At 49.2% G+C, this 23,866-nt stretch overlaps 1 protein-coding gene across 1 annotated transcript in view; it reads right to left on the bottom strand.

The window, feature by feature from the left end:
- Nucleotides 1-23,866, bottom strand: part of MYO10 (myosin X) — a 228,834-nt gene that overhangs the window by 102,647 nt on the left and 102,321 nt on the right. Inside the window, exon 4 of the mRNA XM_042997350.1 lies at nucleotides 10,496-10,683. Coding sequence (XP_042853284.1) covers nucleotides 10,496-10,683 — 188 coding nt within the window. The remainder of the gene's footprint in view (nucleotides 1-10,495; nucleotides 10,684-23,866) is intronic.

The following is a 23,866-nucleotide window of genomic DNA, read 5'->3' as shown; positions in this document are numbered from 1 at the left end:
GAATAAAGTCAAGTCTCTTACCTTCCCTTGTGGGGCTTCAAAATGAGCAAGACGTAAAGCATTCCTGTGTAATGTTCCTGAGATTGGGGGGGGGTGCTGTTTGTTACAGCCATTAGCTTACCCTGACAAATATAACATGTTAAAGATTCGATCACAGAGCAGATACGGTTCAAATTCAAGAGCAAGACTTGGTCAAAGAGAAGAAAACCCAAGACTCTCATTGCCATGAACCAGTCATGGCTATCGATCTATAGCAATCTGCAGTCACATTTTTTCTCACTCTAGCATACTTTTTTCAAGCACCTTCTTTAAGTACATCTTTTTTGGCACAGAATTAAAACTTGAAACAAAATAAAACCCCGACTTGAACGGTGCTCTGTGACCACAGTTCTCAAACTTGGTTGCACATCAGAATCACCTAATACACCTCTAACCTGAACCGTAAGGTGTAGAACTCAACTGTCGGTATTTTTAAAAAAAATTTCCAGGGGTGCCTGGGTGGCTCAGTTGGTGACGAGTCCAACTCTTGGTTTCAGCTCAGGTCATGATCTCCCGGTCTCGTGGGTTTGAGCCCCACATCGGGCTCTGCGCAGGCAGCGTGGAGCCGACTTGGGATTCTCTGTCTCCCTCTCTCCCTCACCCTCCCCCACTTGTACTCTGTCTCTCTCAAAATAAATAAAGTTAAAAAAAATTAAAATTAAAAAAAAAATAAAAATTTCCAGAGGATTCTACCATGAGGCCAGGTTTGGGAACTGCTACTCTTGAAAGCAGTTTCACAAAATTCAGAGAGGACCGTAGTAGGAGGGGACAGGTGGGGGCTACCATATATGGAGACACGGAAGTGTTACCTGAACAAGGCAGAGAGGAAAGGTAACCTGATCACAAGGTGACAGGACTCTCCGCGGGTCATACACCTTTAAGTAACACTCCCCCCTCCTCCACTTCTCCCTCCTCCTCCTCCCCCCCCTGCCTGTGACGTGAAAAGTTTATTGAGGGTCAAACCAAGGTAATCTTCGAAGCAATGGAGGAAGAGCATCTCTGCAGGTAATTCCTTCCCTCCTTAAACATCTGTGCACCTGCTACGTGTCAGGCTGCACTGAGGGCTCAGAAAGCAGGGATGCGCGAAATGGCACAGTCTGTCTGTGATCTAGCAGCACAAAGATACCGAGCAAGGAGTCACAAGCGTCCCAGAGGACAGGAAAGTTCAGATTTAGGTGGACGGTAAGGGCTCAGTAAAGACCTTTTTTGGGGGAGCAGGAGGGTCGGGCAGCACACTGATAGGGAGACCAAAAAATGAAAACATGCACCGGAGACAAGTGGGTGAAAATTGAAGGGAGAGCGGGGAGACCCACGGGAGGACCCTGCTCAGTGCCCTGGAGGAAGGAAAAGCAGCCAGCAGGGCCAAAGTCCAGGGGACTGAAGGGAGGACAGTAGGGCCCCACTGAGAGGTCACTGCTGTCCCGTCAAGTAGTTCTTTTAATAGCGGGGCACCTGGGTGTCTCCACTGGGTAAGTGTCCGACTCTTGATTTCAGCCCCAGTCGTGATCTCACAGGTTTGTGAGTTCGAGCCTTGTGTCAAGCTCTGGGCTGACGGCAGGGAGCTTGCTTGGGATTCTCTCCCCCCGCCCCCACCCCCTCCTTATTCACTCTTTCTTTAAACAAACAAACAAACAAACAAACATTAAATAAGGGAGTAGGGTGGTGAGGAAGATCACCAATCACCCCCAATCCAGACATTTTCAAGTTAACCATCATTATTAACATCTATGCAGCATATAATATACATGCTAAATACGTGTGATAGAGTGATTATTTATTATAATATATACTGGGTCCTCATCCTCCTTTCTGACAGAGCTCCTAACACACTTGGAATTTCCTAAATGATGACAGCAATAAAGATGTCATTTGTTATGTTAATGAGGTGACTTTTGGAAAGCGCCCAGGTAATCAAAGACTGGGGGGGGGGGGGGGGTGCTGGTTGCCAGGGGAGCCAATAACAGAACTAGAAGGTTGGCACTTTCAATTCCTCCCCCCACCACTGGCCTTCGGGGAGGGGAGAGGGGCAAGAGATTGAATTCAGTACCCATAGTCAATGATTTAATCGTTCATGCCTAGGTGATGAAGCTGGCATAGAAATCCACGAAAATGGGGGTGGGAGATGTTGTTCCGGAAGCTTCCGGATTGGTGAACCCTTGGAGGGAAGCCGATGGCCTTTTCCCCAGATCTCATCCTAGCCATCTCTTCCAGCTCTTTCTGAGTCATATCCTTTTATAATAAACCGGTAATCCGGTAAGGAAACTGGTTTCCTGAGTTCTGTGAGCCACTCTAGCAAATTAATCACACAAAGGAGTGGATCCGTCGGAACCTCCAATCTATAGCCCGGCGAATCAGCAGCACAGGTGACAACTCGGAATTGTGACTGGTACCTGAAGTGGGGGGTGGGGAACACGGAGACGGCAGTCTTGGGGGACCGAGCCCTTAACCTGTGGGATGAGACATCATCTCCAGGTAGACAGTCTCAGAACTGAGTTACTGCTAGGTAATGTGGGAGAATACGACAGAACACGTATATTACAGCACAGTGATACCCAGAACTAGGTATCCCCTTCCACCCTTGTGAGCCGTAATCACAGAACTAGAAAGCCAAACTTGAGAATACAAGCAAAAGTAATAACGTCTCCAAAGAAGACATCCAGACGGCCAACCGACACATGAAAAACTGCTCCACATCACTCATCATCAGGGAAATACAAATCAAAACCACAATGAGATACCACCTGACACCTGTCAGAATGGCTCACATGAACAGCTCAGGCAACAACAGATGTTGGCGGGGATGTGGAGAGAGAGGATCTCTTTTGCATTGCTGGTGGGAATGCAAGCTGGTGCAGCCACTCTGGAAAACAGGATGGAGGGTCCTCAAAAAACTAAAAATAGAACTACCCTACGACCCAGCAATTGCACTACTAGGCATTTATCCACGGGATACAGGTGTGCTGTTTCGAAGGGACACATGCACCCCCATGTTTATAGCAGCACTATCGACTATAGCCAAAGCATGGAAAGAGCCCAAATGTCCATCGAGGGATGAATGGATAAAGAAGATGTGGTATATATATACAATGGAGTATTACCCAGCAATCAAAAAGAATGAAATCTTACCATTTGCAACTACGTGGGTGGAACTGGAGGGTATTATGCTAAGTGAAATAGTCAGAGAAAGACAAAAATCATATGACTTCACTCCTATGAGGACTTTAAGAGACAGAACAGATGGACATAAGGGAAGGGAAACAAAAATAATATAAAACCAGGGAGGGGGACAAAACAGAAGAGACTCTTAAATATGGAGAACGAACCGAGGGTTGTTGGAGGGGTGGTGGGAGGGGGGATGGACTAAACGGGTAAGGGGCATAAGAAATCTACTGAAATCATTGCTTCACTATATACTAACTAATTTGGATGTACATCTTAAGAAATAAAAAATAAAGTTAAATCAAAAAAAAAAGAATACAAGCAAAAGTAGAACGCCAAACAAACAAAAAAAAAATCCAAATGAACAGGACTAATTCTAACCTACTGGTTAGCGTCACCGCTTTGTAGTGTGATGGTCTCACTACCTGGGTGCGGAGCCTGGTGTCTTTCTTCCACCACGGGCAGCGTGGTGCCTCGTTTCTTCCACCTTGTTCCTTTCTTCTAGCCGCCGTACAACAGTGACTCGTACGGCGATTACGATGTTATTCTACCTCCACGAAAAGCAAACACATCGCTTACACATCCAGTCCTACATTTTTCTCATCAGCCGATGGCAATTACGGTTCTAACCCTCGGTGCAACATGACTGCTGACGCAAACATGGGCTTCAGAGAACACGTGTTCTCCCAGAACCAACATGAGACTTAGCCTGCTGAAAGCGAGACAAAAAACTATGAAAAAAAAAAAAAAAAAAGAAAAAAGAAAGAAAGAAAAGAAAAATAACCCCAATCACTGATATGGGGGCCTCACAGGCCATATTAAAAGCTTTGAGAAGTTTTCATAGGCAGAATCAAAGTCACAAGACAGTTTTTTGAGCAGGAGGCGGTCATGACCAAGTTCATGGTTTTAAAGAATCGCTCTGTGCAGAGTATGGAGTGTGGTGAATGCATGGAGGGAGGCCGGAGAGGACGCAGGGAGACAGACGTGAGGACAGAAGGGGAGTTAAGAGAGGGGGCGGCGGAGACGAGAAGTGAGCGGCCCGGGAAAGATGGTGGGGGGTGGGGGTAGAACGACACGGACAGCCCCCGTCAGGAGGGTGGTAAGGGACAGCGACATGCAGGGAAGGACTCCTGAGAGCCCGGGGAGCTTGCCAGGGGGATGATCCTAGTGTTGCGACACAGGCCTGCACAGCTGGCAAAACCCAGGAAGCAGTCTCCGTGAGATCGGGGTGCTTTACTGTGTACGATTTTACCTTAATGGGGGGGGGCGGGAGAGGGCATGTAGAGGAGAAGAACTTCTAGTTCCAAGAAGGACTTCTTGACCTCAGGCTTGTGACCCGGTGGCATGGAGTCCACTTGCTGAGCATGAGAACAGGAGAGGAGGAACACCCGTCTGGGAGAAGCTTCGGATGAATGTAGGACGTGCTCTGAGATGCCCATGAGCCATCTCTGTGATGGGACCTCAGAGGCACTTGGACATACATCTGGAATCAGAGGAGAAACTTGTGGGGGAGGGTGGAGGGGTCTGAGGCCAGGGAGTCCTGCACACCCGGAGACGGAAAGGTTGACAGAAGAGGAGCTGGTGGAGGATGACTGGGGAGCCCCAGGGAACAAGGAAGCGACCCACAATGATGGCGCACCATGGAAGGAGTGGGGGAGGCGCGCGGCCTAAGGGCGATACGGAACCAAAGGTGAATATATTTTTTTAAAGGATGGAACGTACTAGAAATGCCAAGGATCCAGTAGAAAGGGAGAAATCAGAGAATCAGGGGGCGGGGAGGCCCAAAGACAGAGAGCAAAGCCCGCAAGAAAGCAGAGAGGAGGGATTCTGAACCCACATGAAGGAAAGGGCCCCTTGATGTGAACAAGGCCCTTTACCCACCCACACAGGCTAGTCTCCCAGATGCCTGCCCTGGTGCCCACAAACTATGGCCCCAGATCCGCTCTGCTGCCTGTTTTTATAAATAAAGTTTTATTGGAACACAGACCAGCCTGTGAGTGTTTTCGTCCTCAAAGGGCAGAGTCGAGTAGTTGTAACAAGACCGACTCACGACGCTTGAAGTATATGCTCCTGGCTCCTCGTAGAACACTTTGTGAGCACCTGACCAACATTCTCAGTCCCGTGTGAATCAAATTCTTAATTCACACGATGCTCTCGAGACCTACGTCAGTCACTCCCTTGCTTGCCAGAGGACTCAGGCAAGTGTCCGCCTGCATGGGATTCAGCGCACGGGTCTCCGCAAGCAGGACAAAGCCCTGAACACGTGTCCTGCACCAGCAAGGAGGAGTCCGTTCTAAAATGACACGGGGAGACTGGAGCTCAATCCTGGGTCTACTGCTCACAGCTGAGGCCTCTGGAAAGTCACTTAACAGCACAGAGCCTCAGTGTCCCCACGGAAAGTCCTCTTGGGCTTGTCTGGGGGTGACGCACACACGTGTCTTTCAATTCCCTTGCCTTGCCTTTCCAGCCCCAGCCCTTCGTGTCCCTCAGCAAACCCCACAGCCTCATGGGCTACTTTCCACTTCCTAACTACCCTTGTTGGTCCAAACATCGATGCTTTTACAAGGGCTTCTGTGCCCTTCCTCTCCTTCATGCCGGCCATATTCCCACACGTTCTCTGACTCATAACCATACACCCTTTTCTCCATGAAGTACTGACCGAGTTCCTTCCTGAGGACCTACCACCTCCTCTCTCAGCGACCATGGACACATTTCTAGTATAGCTTTTGGTAGCCTACATTGAAATTACTTAGCTCTATCAGTTTCTTCCCATCAGAGGAGAAGTTCCTGAAGGCAACGATTGGATTTTATTTCACTTTTTCTTAATCCCCAAATTCTAGCACAGCAACCTGCCATATTACATGAGCACGAGGCATGCATGCCTCATGCCTAATTCAGGTTGGTGCCTTTTAAAAAAATATTTTAATGTTATTTTTTGAGAGAGAGAGAGAGAGAGAGAGAGAGAGAGCGTGCGCGCAAGCATGCGCAGGGGAAGGGGCCAAAGAGAGAGAGGGAGACACAGAATCCGAAGCTGACTCCAGGCTCTGAGCCATCAGCACAGAGCCCGACGCCGGGCTTGAACTCAGGGACCATGAGATCATGACCTGAGCGGAAGTCAGACACTTAACCGACTGAGCCACCCAGGCGCCCCAGGTTGGTGCCCTTCTAATCCAGGACACAAGTTTTGTTCACTGTTCCAACCCCATCATTTCTAAGTACATCACTAGAAACAGGAAAAGATGGAACACTTAATTATCATTCCAGAATGGAAAAGAAATCGCTCCAGTTTTGGAACACCAAACATGCAAAGGAAGCAAAGGTCCTAAACCCAGCCACTCTGGACACCCCTGTTGAATGCTGGCCCTCTTACCAGACACACGGACAGTGAGGTTCATGGATGAATCAGGCACAGGCCTGACTTACACGACACACCTGAAAAGGTCATGTATCCTGATAGGCCCTGATAAACTAAACCCTGCCTGTCCAATCAAGGTGTGAGAAACTGAGGTCAACGTAGAATGTACCAGATCAAACAAAATCAAATGCTGATCTTGCCAGCTAGATGAAAAAAACAGAAAAAGTCTCAAGTTTCAAACATAGATTGATATTTTTTTTATTTATTTATTTATTTATTTATTTAAAAAAAAAATTTTTTTTTTAGCGTTTATTTATTTTTGAGACAGAGAGAGACACAGAGCGTGAACAGGGGAGGGGCAGAGAGAGAGGGAGACACAGAATCTGAAACAGGCTCCAGGCTCCGAGCTGTCAGCACAGAGCCCGACGCGGGGCTCGAACTCACGGACCGCGAGATCATGACCCGAGCCGAAGTCGGATGCTTAACCGACCGAGCCACCCAGGCGCCCCTGATATTTTAAAAACTATAACAGCATAAGCATTTGCTTAAATGTGCACAAAAAGGCAAAATTAGAGCTTAGGAGAGGTAACAACCTTCTAAGTAAAACCAACACGAGAGGCTTGGGCTAGAAGCCTAGAGACTCAGCATGCCACCAAAGAGATGGGGACCTTGGCCAAGGGACCCAGGCTCGTGAAATGAGGGAATAATTGATGTCTGAAGTCCTAATTCCAAACAGGCCTACTTTCTGATTTTAAGGTATCTCATGAGAAAAGGTTTGCAAAGTAGTAAAACACATTGTATCCACCAGGGGGCAGATCACGCCTGAGGAAATCTACACGGGGCTACAGTAACCTGCAATTTTTATTTTTATACTCAATTTTCTGTAAATTCCCACAGCCCCAATCCCCATTAAAAAAAAAAAAAAAACAACTGGAGAGATTAAACAAGACACACTTTAATGAGAACTCTATTCTTAAAGACTCCATTTCCTGAATTAATTTAGATAAATACAGTTACTCTGTTCACATCAGTATTTCACAATGAGAGCTTTCTAGCCGGGATCCACTCACCCTCTACCTCCCCCCTTATTTTAAATACCACAGTCTTTGGCGTGAAAATGCCAACCCCTTTCCATTTTATTAGACACACACGCACGCACACGCACAGGCACACACGCACAATGATCTCATTTGATTTTTCACTTTCTTCCTAAGCTGCTCTGTCGAGCAAGTAAGCGACAGACAAGGGATCCTCTCATTTTTTTCCAATGAAAGTGGGAAACACAGGCCATTATCAGTGGCAAACAGTTAGGTACCTGAGTGTGGAAAACCATTCAATCTTCTTAAAATAGATGTTTTCTTTCTTTCTGTTCATCTTATTAAATTATTTTCTGCAGGCTGAAATGGTGATCTTAAACTCTAAGTTCTGAGCCTTGCTGAAGTCATCTGGAAGAGGCTTCAAACAATGTGCTTGAAGTCACAGGGCAAGTTCCTTTACTGGCAATGGGACCCTTGAAAGCCCCCCTCCCTTTTTAAAAAAAATACACTGAATAGTGTCATTTCTTTTTTTAAAAAAAATTTTTGTTAACATTTTATTTATTTTTGAGATAGGGAGAGACAGAGCACGAACAGGGGAGGATCAGAGAGAGGGAGACACAGAATCTGAAACAGGCTCCAGGCTCTGAGCGGTCAGCACGGAGCCCGACGCGGGGCTCGAACCCACGGACCGCGAGATCATGACCTGAGCTGAAGTCGGCCGCTTAACCGACTGAGCCACCCAGGCACCCCGAATAGCGTCATTTCGATTGGCCGCAAGTCATAACGATTCATATTTGCTTCCCTAACTAAATGGGTAGCCCCTCTATCCAAGTTACTTGCACCGCCCAGGACGTGAGCACCATAAAAGTGATAAAGCCAAGAGAGTGTATCTGCCCGGATGCTTCCCTCCCCTACAAGAGGCAGAGACTGAGGTCGAACGAGGAAGAGGAAGGCAACGTTCTGCTGCTCTAGTGGTATAAATTCTGACCTGTTACAAAAAGCAAGGACCCGTGCACAAGGCCAACGGGTGAAAACGGTCAGAAGAATACAATCCCTCAAGCAGTTTTCTGCGTGTGGCACCCGCAAATACCACAGAACAGCCACACGCACCAAAGGGCCGTCGGAAGGCTTCAGTGAGTTGATGCCTGAAAAGTTCCTGCCCGGCGTCCACCTCACAGCCAGCCTTCAAACCCCGTGAGCACATTCATCCCCAAACACATACCGCGTGGGACACTGTGTCTCCCAAACGTCCTCGGCTGGGGGCCCCCCGGTTCCCTTCCCCGTGCCCCTACGCTCCCCCTTTCCTCCCTACAGGAGCAAGGACGGCTTCCCCGACAGGTGAGCCGGGGGGCAGGGGGAGAGGGGGGAGGGCTGGTCAGCGAACTGGCTTCCCGCAGTGATCGTGATCGTGGCCACCGCTGACCTGCCCTGTATCCGGATCAGGGGGTTCCGTCTAATCCGGGGCCGCGGTGTTAGCGAGCCCCACTGGCTGCAAGTCTAAAGTTAACATATGGCTCCCCATCGGTCTCACTTCCATGGAATCAGAAATCCGGAGGGGGAAAGGAGGGTCTCATTGAACATCTCCTCCAAATCCAAAACGGCCTTGTCCTTCCTGCTTGAAATAATAGACTTCTTTAGCCACAAGCTGGGACTAGAAAGTCACCAAAAACAGAAGCCACTATCTTTCACACCAGCCGTTTTGGTACACCACAGGTTCTCAGTGACGGCCGTGCTCCGTGAATGCAGGCCTGGCAGCAGGAAAGAATCCAGGCTTCGGTAACTGCACGGAAACCTCACTGGCAGGGAGGCTCAGCACATCTGCTGCGAATATCGTCCCGGGGTGTTATAAGGAATAGAAAGATCCAATTGGATGTCCCTAGAGTTTAAGTGATGAGGCCAATCTGAATTAGTTAGTAAAAATTAAGAAATACCTGTCTTAATGTGTATTTTTGAGAGAGAGAGAGAGAGAGAGCGCAAGCGAGCGTGCACACACGCAGGGGAGGGGCAGAGAGAGAGACGGGGACACGGAATCTGAAGCAGGCTCCAGGCTCCGAGCTGTCGGCACAGAGCCCAACACGGGGCTCGAACTCACAAACAGTGAGACCATGACCTGAGCTGAAGTCGGACGCACGCTTAACCGACTGAGCCACCCAGGCGCCCCAAGAAATATGTTTAAGGAAATGTACTCTATTGCTTTTTGAGACAGTTTCCTAGTGATCGGTTGTGACAGTGGGCCTTTTGGTAGTTTAAGAAATGAGTACAACTTGGCTGAAACAGAGACGTCCAGACCCTATTCCGTTGCCAGAAAAAGGGAAATAAACACGTCCTTCCATCATTCCCTCAGCACACACACGGCAAGTGCCTTTTCTGTCGCGAATTCAAAGGTACACTTCAGGAACACCCAGTGCAAAATCATTAAAGTTCTTCAACTTGGGCAGTTCTGTGCAACCTTATCAAACCAGACAAAGAAAGATCTCTTGCTCAAATATACATTCTCACTCTAGCATACCTGTAACTTTTTAATTTTGAAAGAATTATGCGTTTTCTTAAATGTATAAAAGGACCATGCCACAATGGAATAAACCAAAGAATAATTAAGGCACGTAGTGAAAAAAAAAAAAAGAAAGAAAGAAAAAGAAAAAGAAGGGAGTAATTCTTCTGAGGCCCAGAGTGAACAACTTTGGTACGTCTTGCTTTTTTTTTTCTAAGCGAGCCTGGGTCTTTTGAAGGCCGTAGGGATCAAGCCACTCAAAAGAGAAAACTCCACTGGAGAAACCGGGGCACCTAGTAGACCTGTTTCTCGTGAACGTTCTGAGCAGTTTCGTGCTCTGGGGGCCGGCGGAGGCACCAGCTCTCCGGGGGGTCCCCTTCCCGTCCCTCCGCCGGCCTCACGGGGGACGGTTACCTGATGAGGACACACTGGTTGTCGTGACGCTTCCACAGGCAGCGGTAGCACTCGTTGGCGACGGCGAAGACGTGGGGGGGCAGCTCCCCCAGGTGGCATTTGCTGTAGCACTCCATGGTGGCACGCTCATACAGGCCAGCGATGGTCTTGTAGGGGTTCACCGAGGCAATGATGGAGCCGATGTAGGTCTGCAAGCACACGGGAGGGGGAGACAGAGGAACGCCAGGTTATACGGGGCGCCGGGGGGCCGGGGGGTGCGCGCTGGGGCAGAGACAGAAGAGTCTGGATGCGGCTCCGTGCTGGTCCACACTCGGAAGGGGAGGGCGGCCACAACTCCCCAAAGCCACCCGTCCCGGGCTTTCCCGGAAGCCACCTGAGGGTACGTGAAGGGGAAAGACGGGGTTCCCCTCTGCACACGTTTCCTAGACGCCTCTGGGATAAAACCTTGGCATCCTGTACAAAGGGAGCCATTTCAAAGAGGACTCACAGTGAAAGGCAAACCGGAGGCCCAAATCCCTGCTCCCCTGTCCTAGCCACAGAGGACTGTCCACTCCCATCTTCTTTCCGGTTGGGTGTCTATCAGGAAACAGCAGGGTTAAAGAACTAGAGAGACGCCGAGGGGCTGGGGGAGAGGGGAACGGAGAGTTACTGTTTAACGGGCGCAGAGTTTCTGTTTGAGATAGTAAGAAGCTTCTAGAGATTGACAGTGGTTATAGTCACACAGCATTGCAAATGCATTTAAAGCACTGAATTGTTCACTTAAAAACAGTCGACATGGGGGTGCCTGGGTGGCTCAGTCGGTGAAGTCTCCAACTTTGGCTCAGGTCACGATCTCACAGTTTGTGGGTTCCAGCCCCATGTCGGGCTCTGTGCTGACAGCTCAGAGCCTGGAGCCTGCTTCGGATTCTGTGTGCCCCTCTCTCTCTGCCCCTCCCCTGTTTGCGCTCTGTCTCTCTGTCTCTCTCTCAAAATTAAACATTAAAAAAATTTTTTTTTTAAAAAGACTTTTTTTAAAAGTAAAAATGGTAAATTGTATGTCATGCATATTTAACCATACCTTTTTAAACTGTTTATTTAGAGAGAGAGAGAGAGCATACGCATGCATGAGTTGGGGGTGCAGAGAGAGAGGGAGAGAGAGAATCCCAAGCAGGCTCCGTGCTGTCAGCACAGAGCCCGACGCGGAGCTCGATCACATGAACCGCGAGACCACGTCCTGGGCCAAAATCAAGGGTGGGTCACTTAACTGACCGAGCCACCCAGGGACCCCTTAACCGTAACTTTTAAAAACCAAGACCGTTTTGAAAATACTGGTGCTGAATAAGTGATCTGGGACTTAGATGCCGGACAATCTTAACCCTTCTGGAACAAAACCCAAGCTAGAAATGAATCAAGCTCTTCAGAGCAGCAAAGCCGAAGGCCACGATCATTAAAATGTGAGGCCTGCTGCCTCCTTCACGTGCAGAAAACCGTCTGCTTGTACTCCCGCCAGAAACGCTAACGGAGTGCGGTTATCGGGCTTCCTGGCTTCAGACACGGCTGAAGCAGCAGACAGAGGGGTAGAAGCAGACCCCAGTCACCACCACTACCTTTTACGGAGCACGGGGCCCCGTGCCAAGTGCTTCGTGGAGACTTCGGGGCCACACGGGAGCCTCCAAAATTCCTGCGGTGAAGCCTTGACCCCTAATACCTCGGAAGGGGACCGCGCTTGGAGCGAAGGCCTCTAAAGAGATGATGAAACTGAAACGAAGCTGTTAGGGCAGGTCCCATCCAACGGGACTGGCATCCTTTCAGGAGGAAAGCTGCATGCTGAAAGAGACACCACATGTGTGTGCACAGACAAAGACCATGTGAGGACACAGAAGGCAGCTGTCTGCAAGCCGAGGAAGGAGCCCTCGGGAGAAGCCAACCCTGCCAACACCTTGACCTAGGACCTCCAGCCCCCAGAACGGTGAGAAGATCAGTGTCCCTTTAAGCCGCCCCCTCAGTGATACTTTGTTAGGACCTCCGGAGCCGACCACCACATGGGGCCCCTGTAACACTCACCAGAGCCTAACGAGCTCTGCAGCATTACTACTCCCATTTTTCAGATGCGGAAACTGAGGCACGGGGAAACAGTGGCACGTTCGCCTATGCAGTCAGTATGCGGTAGAAAGCAAACCAATTTGCAGAAACGTCTTATATCCCTTGGCAGGGCACGGCAGTGCAGCAAGGAAAGGAAAAGCAAGCGACGCTAGGCAGAAGGTGCGACCCTCCTGAGAGCGTCTGTACCACACGCGACGCTGCAGCATTTAGCCATCACCACTTTCAGAGCGCCTGCCACGAGCACTCAGCTCAGCATCATATGCTCCGTGGAACTGTTTCCAAACGTCAGGAGGTTTCCAATACGTTTTGGGAACGTTTTGAACCAAAAAAGGTTAAAAAACATTAAAGAATTATTACCGTATGACCAACTCCTAGATATAGACCCCAAAGAGTTAAAAACAGGCTCTCCGACAAATAATAGCGTTTTTCGCACTTACCTAACAGTGGAAACCACCCGAGTGCCAACGATCAGAGGGGCTGGTACACAAGAAATGGTACGTCCATACAATGGACTATTATTCAGCCACACAAAGGCATAAAGTGCTGACACGTGTCACAATGGAGAACATCGCAAATACCACACTAAGTTAAAGAAGTCAGACCTGAAAGTTCACGTATCCAGAAGAACAATGGAGAACACGGAAAACATTACACCAAGTTGGAGAAGTCAAACCTGAAAGTTCACGTATCCAGAAGAGGTAAATCCATAAAGACAGACGACCGGTGGTAGTTACTATGGGCAGGGGGAGGAGGAGGCCAGAAGTAGGGGGTGACCGCTTAGTGGGTCTAGGGTTCCGTTCAGGGTGATGGAAATATTTTAGAGCTAGACAGGAAGGCTGGCTGTATAAGAACTGTGGGTGTATGAAATACCACTGAATCGTATACTCTAAAGTGGTTCATTTTCAGTTATGACAATTTCACCTCAATTAACATAGAAGACATAGCACGTTAATGGGTAAATGTTCAGGTCTTTGGAAACCTCAACTCTCTAGAAAGCCCATCTTCCCCTGCCCGAGCACTGTGGGCAAGATTTGGCCATACAGACGGGACTGCTTTCTCCTCTGGGGAAGGAAAGTCTCATAAACATATTTTTTATGTTTATTTTGAGAGAGAGCATGTGAGCATGCAAACATGGGGTGGGGGGAGAGAGGAGAGACAGAGACAGAAAGAGACAGAGAGAGAGAGAGAATACCAAGAAGGCTCTGAACTATCAGTGCAGAGCCCGACTCGGGGCTCGAACTCACAAACCATGAGATCATGACCTGAGCCAAAACCAAGAGACGGTCAACTGAGTGAGCCACCCAGGTGCCCAAGCCTCCTACTTCTGAAGGACAACAGAGAACCACCTGGTTCTCTGGAGGAGGCCATATGTCTTCCATCAATGCTCTGACCACAGGCACTGGTGCCTTCCTTCATGTCAACTGTTTGCAGAGATAAAGCGGGCAGGCAGACGGTGTCGAGGCTCTGGGTGCCTTAGCCCCTTCCACTACGTTGTCTAAAATGTCAGAGCTGTTTCTACCTTTTGGTAGCGGAATGATTATTTTTAAGCATATTTTTTAAAGTTCGTTTATTTTTAAGTACTTTCTACACCCAATGTGGGGCTCAAACTCATGACCCCTAGATCAAGAGTCACATGCTCTTCTGACTGAGCCAGCCAGGTGCCCTGACTACTTTGCTTCTGGAAATCTCAAAACTGTTCATTTTTCTGTGAGATACATTCTTACTTTTTTCCTCCGTTGGCAGAAATCAAGACACTAAAGGCTTCCCTCTTAAAACAGCTCAGGAGGCACACACTGCAATACTCTTTCTCACTTACAAGTAAAATATAAAAGCCACACAGTATCAAACTGCGCATTAAATTAATATTAGTATATTAACCCGTTAACAACACACTTTTTAAAGAATGATCCGGGGGCGCCTGGGTGGCTCAGTCGGTTAAGCGGCCGACTTCGGCTCAGGTCGTGATCTCGCGGTCCGTGAGTTCGAGCCCCGCGTCGGGCTCTGTGCTGATGGCTCAGAGCCTGAAGCCTGCTTCGGATTCTGTGTCTCCCTCTCTCTGCCCCTCCCCCGTTCATGCTCTGTCTCTCTCTGTCTCAAAAATCAATAAATGTTAAAAAAAAAAAAAATTAAAAAAAAAAAAAAGAAAGTATCGATTTACTCATTCAGGGTATCATAACCTTTTTACAAACGCTTTACTTTGAAAGTGATTCTCTTGGTCACAATCTTGTAGGCCCGCTGTCCCCTCCTGGTTGGGCCACCCCAATGGTCATGCAGTATCACTTAAGAGATCACTCATCCCGGGAGTGTGGATGACACGGTTTTTGTACGGGGGCAGGGACTCCAAGGGCATTAGAAGCTTGTTAGCACAGATCAAGTTGGAACATTCCAAATGGTCTTAGGCCTGCTTTTAAGTAACTCGCATTGAAGTCTGTAAAGTGTTTCAGAACAGTGTGGTTGGTAGCTAGGACATCCCCATCCCCCAACCCGCAGCGATTCTAGAGGGGAAGGGAAGCCAGGCACTCTGAACAAGCATTTGTGCAACAGAAAAGCAGTCTGCAGAACTGGCAAACACTCCATCGGTGGTCACGCACGGCAGACCCACTAACGCATCATGACATCCTCCCCACCGAGCATAATCACTGCCACACAGCTTGAGCACACTTCTCCGGAAACAATATTGATCTCCGTGTCTGATTTTCACAGCAAGATGCGGAAACACGTCCCTCGTCTTTCAATCTAGTGAACTGCCATCGAGAAAACTGGTCCTGGGGCACCTGGGTGGCTTGACTGGTTAAGTGTCCAACTCTTGGTTTCAGCTCGGGTCATGATCTCACGGTTTGTGGGTTCGAGCCTCGCATCGGGTTCCATGCTGGCAGTGTGGAGCCTGCTTGGAATTCATTCTCTCTCTCTCTCTCTCTCTCTCTCTGCTCCCACCTCGCCCACTGCTTGCTCACTTTCTCAAAATAAATAAGTAAACTTTATTTAAAAAAAATAAAGAAAAAGAAAATGTGGTTCTTTATTACACATTCTTGAGAAATTAGAAGTTCCACATAAATATTACAAAAAATAGACTTTCATCCCTTTACACAAGAATGCCTGATTTTTCCCATGTTGATGGAATACTTCTGGAAGCCTATATAGCACGTGCCTTTGTGTTCCCAAACCCAGGTCAGTGAACCTAATTTACTCTTTTAAGGATTTTTGGCCTTTTTCCGTCTCTCAGCCTATGAAAACGATGCCCGCACCGAATGAGGCAGACAGTCTTACGTCCACTAACCCCGCCCCGGATCGGAGCTCCCGACTACTTCTCCCACTGCGGCCTCTCGACCTTGCCACGCACCCCACGTAGCACCAGTTGAGGGGGGCTCCAAATCTCAAGGGCGTCTCCTTCCGAAACTGCTGTTCCTCCGGTTCCTCCACGAGAGGAGCAGCTGAAGGTGCTAGGAGGGTCTGCGCCCTTTGCAGACAGATCGTTTTGCTGTACAGGCGATGGAAGCCACCAAGCCAGGCTTTTATTTTACTGTGCACGGCACACACCACATACTGCGGGAGATGAGACACACATTCAAAACGATGTGCGTTTCGACCGCTGAAAGCTTTCACCATCCAAGTAAGTGAGGAGCCCCTTGGCAGCTACGTGTCCTTAACTATGTGACAATGCTTCACACCCCATGCACACATCTGTATCATTAAACCAGACGAAAGGTTGAATTCCTCTGTCCCCACAATGTTCAGGACCCTTCTTGATGGGCGCAGAGAGAGCACTTAAGGCTAAAATTGCTGCATCCGATTTCAAAAGATCAAGCATCTGTTGGCATATGGCTATATTCCAACAGGACTCTAAGAATGCAGGCACTCCTGTTGGGCCCCTTCCACTTTGTGGTTGAGGCTTCCAGCATATAAAACACATAATCTACGAGGAAGGGGAGGGGAGGGGAGGGGAGGGGAGGGGAGGGGAGGGGAGGGGAGGGGAGGGGAGGAAGAAAGAAAGAAAGAAAGAAAGAAAGAAAGAAAGAAAGAAAGAGAAAGAAAGATAATCCCTACAGTTTAGACCATGTTAAATACTCTAAGCAAAGAGAGCTAAGCTACACACATTTATAACAGGTCTTGAATCTGTTCCAGATTTTCCTTAAATGCATGTTCTCCAAGCACTTTCTTGTTCTCTTTGCTGTACTCCTGAGGGAAGAATGGGTTTTCAAACTTTGCATTCTGCAGAGCATATAAAAAATACTACCCAGCAGCTAAAAGGTGTCACAACCCAAGCATCCACCCATGGATGAATGGATAAGCAAACTGTGATACACACATGCACTGGAGTATTATGCAGCCTTAAAAAAGGAAGGAAATCTCTGACACACACAACATGGACGTTCCGCTAAGTGAAATAAATCAGTCACCGAAGGACGACTATCGTGGGATTCCACTGAAACGAGGTACCTAGAGTAGTCAACTTCGTAGAAACAGAAAGGAGAGAGGCAGTTGCCGTGGGCTGACGAGTGGGGAATGTGGAAGTTCATGGGAACAGAGTTTCAGTTTCAGAAGTTGCAAGCATTCTAAAAGATTCAAAACGATGTGCACATACTTAACGCTACTGAACTATACACTTTCAAATGGTCAGGATGACAAAGTTTATGTGTATTTGATGGCCACTAAACATTTTAAAAATTAAAAAGATACGAGAATTTTGGTGCTGATAGAATACGTTAATCTCTTTTTTATAGTATCAGGGAGCGATCTGAAAATAAGCACAGAATTAAGGGTAGTAACAAGAGGCATATGCGCCTTCCAATTTCAACCCAGGTTGAGAAAAATATTCTGGTGACAAATTACAGACCGTTTAGTAAGGGAGAGAATGAAAGGCACGCAGGTTTCCAGGGGCGACATAATCTGATTCAAGTTCGGAGATTAATAACTACACAGGTTGTGGCTGAAAGTACATTCAACAGATGGGAATCCCACATACCGACATTGATAGCAAACAGCCAGACTGAATTTGAGCCTAAACTCAATAATCTAACAGGGCACCTGGCTGGCTCAGTTGGTTAAGCATCGGACTCTTGATCTCAGCTCAGGTCTCGTTCTCAGAGTCTTGAGTTCAAGACCTACATTGAACCACCGCTGGGTGTGGAGACTACTTAGACCAACAAAAAACTCCATCTGAAATCTCTATTACCCATCTCTCCCCCATGTACTGTTTTGAAATCTCTTTACAAAAAACAAACAAACAAGGAAAGAATACGTAAAATGTGTCTGGTTGGTATAGACTGAGAACTCAATTTTTTAATTTTTTTTTAAGACGACAGGAAATCTTACTTCATTTAGAGTTCAAAATGCCTCCCTAATATAAGTGCCTCCATTTGGCATCAGGGGTTAATCAGGCTCTTCCAACATGGATGCACAAGTTTTATATTTCACCTTCTCACTAATGGCCTAGGTCACTTCTTAAAAGGCTTGTCAACAGATTTTAAATGACGATTAAGCCCACATGTTTCCAACACAACTTTATCCGACATTTCGTAATTGTGGGGCAAAGACAATCCTACCCACGGAGACACATCTTCGCGGCCCTCATCTGCTCCAACGTAACCTCGAGATGTGGGCAGGCCAGAGGCCACCGTTCTGCCTCCTCTGACAGATGAGGGAAAGGTAAGTGCTGCCCCTGTAGTCACAGGGCCAGCGGATGAAATCGAGGACAGGACCCCGCGTTCCCGGCGTCCCACACTGTGGGCCCGCGGTGGCCCGCATCACCACTCACCCACGTCCGGACGGGAATTATCCCAGACTCTGTCCAGCTCATCACCCGTGACCAATGCCTCCATGTTTATATGCCCCACTTTCCATGAACCCCAGAACCTATCTCCTTCCTTCCCTTCCATCCCCCGCCCTGGCCTCATTTGCTTAGATGTCACAAATGTCCCATTCCTCATTGATTTCCCACCACCGTGGTCTGGCATGTCCAATCCAAGCTCCAAGCTTGACACGTGAATTGCTGAACAGGACAAGTCTCCTGCTTAGAAAACCCTTCTTCACCAAATCCCACCATCTCTGGGGGTCACCTGCTGGGATATTTAAGAAGACAGTCTGAGCCGCTCCCAAAAGGTGAGAGAACAGCTTGAGTCCTAACGAATTATTCTCATGACAGTTATGGAAGCTGGGGGGCGGGGGGGGGGGGGGGGCTCCAGCTACTTAGTGAGTTTTCACCGTTCGCGCCCACATTTGAACCTCCATAAAACAGAAGTATAAAACAACATGGGGACGACAGCAATAGTTCCTAACAGCTTATTGAAAGAAGGACGAGTCAGGTGGAATCTTAGAGGTCGATCAGCAAAAATAATTACTGCCCAAGACCTCTTGTCTTTCCCCCACTTCCTTAAACATACCACTCTGCCTGGGTAATTTTATCCCTAGAACAAAGGCTGCACGGATAAGAGATTCATCAGTATTAGTAAAAACGGTGACCGGCAAGCGAAGGGGGTCAAAGAAGAGCCTGGCTGTAAATTAAGTGCCAAGCGAAGCAAAGGTCACACGTGGTAAGAAATTCTAAAAGCTGTGACACACACTGGTTACGTGTCGTAGCGTTTATCACTCTATAAAAAGGTATCAGCACTGCTCTACAAATGGCCACGACCACCCCATGCGGTTTCAGACTCTGGACACATGAAACTCTCAAACATGAGGCAGGACCAGGACTACGACTGGTCTCCTCATACTGGATTCCAAATTCCACAAGAATAAATAGCTTGGTCATTTTCACAGCTGTTCAGAAACAGACCATTCTACTTTGAAGCACATGACAAAATTTTCTAGTCACAAAAGTTCCACATAACTCCCCAAAGAATACATTTCCTTGCCCGTTTTAATAATCTGGAACGGCTGTCGCACATACTGCTTAAAAACGTTGGAAGAAACTCACTGCATTTCTTTAATCCAAAGTCCACCAACTCAAGATTTTCGAAAGGCCATCAGGGTGTCCTGCCTGGCATCCCATCTCCTGCCAAAAGGACTGGGGGTGACGAAGAAAATGAGAAGTGACCCAGGGGCCTCAGATGCTTTGAGATACGGAGGGATCCATGCTGCCATTAAGAAGGCACTGTTCAAACACGGGAACAAATGGTCTATGCGACAAAGTTTGGTCATCAGAACCCAGAAGTCCTTAGCCCGGAGCACCTTGCCCCAGAACACTGCTTAACCCCTCCGGGCCTACGCTTCTGGTCAGTCTAACCACATATCCTCCGATTACCCCCACCTGACTGCTATGGGAGAGTACTACATAAATCAGAGGTATTTATCGTTTTTGTTAATGAAGATAAAAACCACGACTTGCTTTTCCCCGTGTGATCCTGAACGTAGCTGGATACGGAACAGATCACCTGAAATGCGTTAGAGAAATCGGCTAGTCAGGGCCCTGCCATACTCTGCTAACGGGAAAACCGATTAAGAGGTGGGGATCGTCAGGAGATTTATTTCCCATACACCCTTCTCCTCTTTCCTTCCCTTTTGGTCATCACAGCTCAATATGCCAACAATTTACCTCCTCAACCTTCACCTTCAACGCAGCTCCGGTTTTACATCACAGATCCACACACTCAGTGGCCCGCTGGACATCTTCACTCGGATGACCCTTGGCTCCAACTCACATGGGCGAGGCTAAGCTCCCCCCAAACACCCATTTCTTCTCAGTGCCATCTTGACAAATGCACCACAGTCAACCCAATGGTTAATCCAGAAATCGAGGAGCCATCCTGCAGAAATTCGCTCTATCGGCCCCCCGCCCCCACCCTCTCAAACACTTGCATTCTTCCTCTCGGTACGCTTCATACTCAAACTCTCTCAGGAGTGGTGTGGAACGCCATCGTTTCCCATCGAGTTAGCCGGTCAACTTTCTCCTCCTAGACTGGATACGTCCCGCACTCCTCCATCACCTCGCAGGCGGAGTGAGCTCCCCCAGAACTCCTGTTTAAAGTTGTCCCACGCGGTCTTCACAGATCTAGTCAAACTCGTTCACGTATACACGGAGCCCTTCCTCACCTGTTCCCGACCATCTTGCCGGACAGCTGCCCGCCACAGTGATTTCAGCATCTTGATTTCCCACAGTTGGACAAACGCACCCTACTGGCTCACGTGTCTGGCACGTGGCAATCTTCTGCTAGAAATGGGCCACTCTCTCTCTCGGCCAAACTAGTGCCTCTCCCGGGAATCATTTTCCTCTGACCCTTTCCTTCTTTTCTCCTTTGGGTGCCCGGTCTTGATGTTCCAAAGTACTTTTATCACACGCACCGCACCCTGAGCAGTGGTCAATGGTGTGCCTGTGTCTGTCTTCGCCAAGGAACCGTGAGGTCTTCGAGAGGTGGGATCTCTCATTTATCCAATCTTTCAAGAAGCAACCACCGTGAACAAGAGTGCTCTTGCGTCCTTGGAGGTTAGCGCTCAGCCCGGCCCACGGGTAGGGCGACATCGATGTAGCTATATCGGGGGCACGTGATTTGACCACAAATCAATTCGTGTTTTAACCATGTTGCAGCGGTCTAAGTCCACTACCTTCTACACAAAAAAAAACAAAATAAAACAAAAAACAAAAACAAACACAACTGCTTGCTTTCATTATCCAATTAAACCATTGAAAACATTTTTTCACAATTAAAAACAAACTGTGAAGCATTCAAGTTAGTTGAAAACCAGACGGCAAGTTAGTCGGAAACTTCAGTCGTTGCCGAAGTCAAGCTCTGAAATTCAGAAGTGACACTTCCATTTAATGGGAGTCACCTTCGGGCCAACATTCCCTCCTTGGTCAAAGGAATCTGACCTTCGAAAGAGAGGCAGGAAAGGAAGAGAAAACATCATAAAAACAACGTTCCTAACCGCCACCCTCATGTGCTGATACGTAAGTGGCCACTCAAGCATACCAATGTTCGGCAAAGTTTAAAAATACACACGGTCAAGGCAGATGGGTGATCATCATCTTCTGGCAACATCAGTTTTGATTTCATGTGAAAAAAAGCCTCAGACAAACCACACTGGGTTCAGCCGTTCCTGGTATGAGGGAGGACTGACCATCCGGTTTTAAGGCCATCCCTGCGTCCCTGAGAGGCACGTGGGTACGTGACACTGGCTTTGGAAAGGGACAGAAATGAATCACCCCCCCAGCCACCCCCCCACCCCAAAAAGGCTACTTTGGGGAAACTCAATGCAAGGAAACGACGCGCGGACTTGGATTTCCAACCCCATCCCACGCCCAGTCCCACCAGTACAGACGGCCCGGGGCTTCCCCACCGGTGAACGCCGTCCACCTGCCGGCTGCAGTCACCAAGTCCCCAGCCGGCTACTGACCGTGAACACGCTGCGCTGGGCGGGAAGAAGCCGGCTTCCGAGCTCACTCGGGAACATGGTCAGGCCACACTTACCGACTCGGTCTGGAACGGCACCCGAGCAGAGGGGAGGTATTTTTGAAACCCCCCAAAACACATTAGCTTTTGTGCCTACAAACAATCTTTCGTGCCTACAGAAGCGTTCGTCTTTGGGCCCGGCCCCAGCTTCTCTAAATGGGCTCGTCGGATCCTGATATCTGTGCTGTTGGTTAGGCAAGCCCAACGAGGGGACAGGCGGGCTGAGTGTCCCCCCCTCCCTTCCTCTGGAGCCATCCCGAGGCCATAATTGCAGTTGAGCCCTGCCCTTCCCTGCGGCTCCCTCCCTGATGTGGTTTTGAGCCATTCCTTAGAGGCGGGGGAGGAGCCTCCCCCGTGCAATTGACCCAGAGCTCGACAAACCCTGGCACTTCCTTTGCTTCTCTTCCGTGTGGCTGCAGACCAACCTGCCGCACCACGGAGCCCGCCTGGCAGACCCCGGGCTGACGTGCAACACGACAGAAAAACCTCATCTGCCCTTGTCGACACCGTGTTTAGGCACTGGGTACGCGACAATCTGAAACGAGCCAGGCTCCAGAGGACACGCTAAGAAAGGCGTCCGAAACCAACCCGTCCTCTCCCCACGCTCCTCCCCTGGAGGGGCTGCCGGGACCCTCAGCGCCAAGTTCTCACGGCCACGGGGGCTTCACGAGGCTGGGAGTCATTAAGACGCACCCCTCCTCCCCCACACTTCTATCTCCTTCTTCTCTGGCTCCCGACCCTCCCCGCCCTGCCCCGGGCGAGACCCCCGCCGTCTCTTTGTCCCGGCGTATTCGCGACACTCTCTCTGCCAACCTGCCCTCCTTGGCCCATATCACAGCACTTGGAGATCAACGCGTCTGAGTTCTTCCTTGGGGAAACCCCCTCTTCAAAACCCTTTGGCAAAGACGGGGTGGTCTGGGTGCCACCAAGCCCAGACGCTCTGACGGACTGTCAGCCGATCAAGGCCTCTCAACCTCGGGAGGACCGACATCTCAGGCCAGATGACCCTTTGTGGTGGGATGTCAGCAGCACCCCTGACCTCTACCTGCTAGATACCGTTACATCCTCTGCCTTCGCTATGCAGCCAGAGATGCCCTCCAGATTGTGCCGAATGTCCCTTGGGGACAGGTCTCCCGGCTGAGGCTCACTGCTTTAAGGGTATTCTGACCCCGGCCTGCCCCTCCCACCTGACTGCTCGACGGTCCCCAGCACACCGGATTCCATAAGCAAAGGGACTTGCCCCGACTGAGGCCATCGCACTGAATTCAGTCTCGTCTCTCCATCTGCACGTGTGGCGTCCTCGAGCCTTTCCTTCTGACCCACTCTTACCCTGCCTCTGAAGTGTCATTCCTGTCACCTCCTCTCACCCTATAGGGCGTCTCACGACCAGTTCAGGCTTTCTCGCCCACGTGCAGGTTACGTCTCCCTACCTCTTCTTTGTCCCATAAACACATGCTCCTCTCTCCTCTGTCTTTCGGAACTTACAAGTGCGGGTATCTGTCCTCACCCGGTCTCATGAGTGGCAGGAAGAGACCGAGGAATGCGGGACCCTCGTCAGACCCTCTCCCGAGGAGAAGCAATCAGGGGACAGCCTCTGTGGCAGGAAGTCCACGGCAAAGAGGCCGAGGGGGGAGTCTGGGACGAGGTCCCAGGCTGGGAGCTGTAGCGTTAAGCAGGGCTCCTGTCTCAGAAGTTGCCAGAGGGTGGGATAGATGAAGCGGAGCCTTAGGCACCAGAAACCTCAAGTTCCAGGAAAGCAATCCAGCATTAGGGCCGAAGGAAGGGGCCCGCGCAAGGCAATCATGCCGAGAGCAGAGCTGCCCTAACCAGGGGTCAGGTCCCAAAAGGACGAGTGGCGAGGCTAGGGTCATGCAGACCCACACAGTGACAGACAAGTCTGTTCCGT

Source organism: Panthera tigris, chromosome A1 (assembly GCF_018350195.1).
Source record: "Panthera tigris isolate Pti1 chromosome A1, P.tigris_Pti1_mat1.1, whole genome shotgun sequence".
Taxonomy (NCBI): Eukaryota; Metazoa; Chordata; class Mammalia; order Carnivora; family Felidae; genus Panthera; species Panthera tigris.
This window is presented reverse-complemented; position numbering and strand designations above follow the sequence as displayed.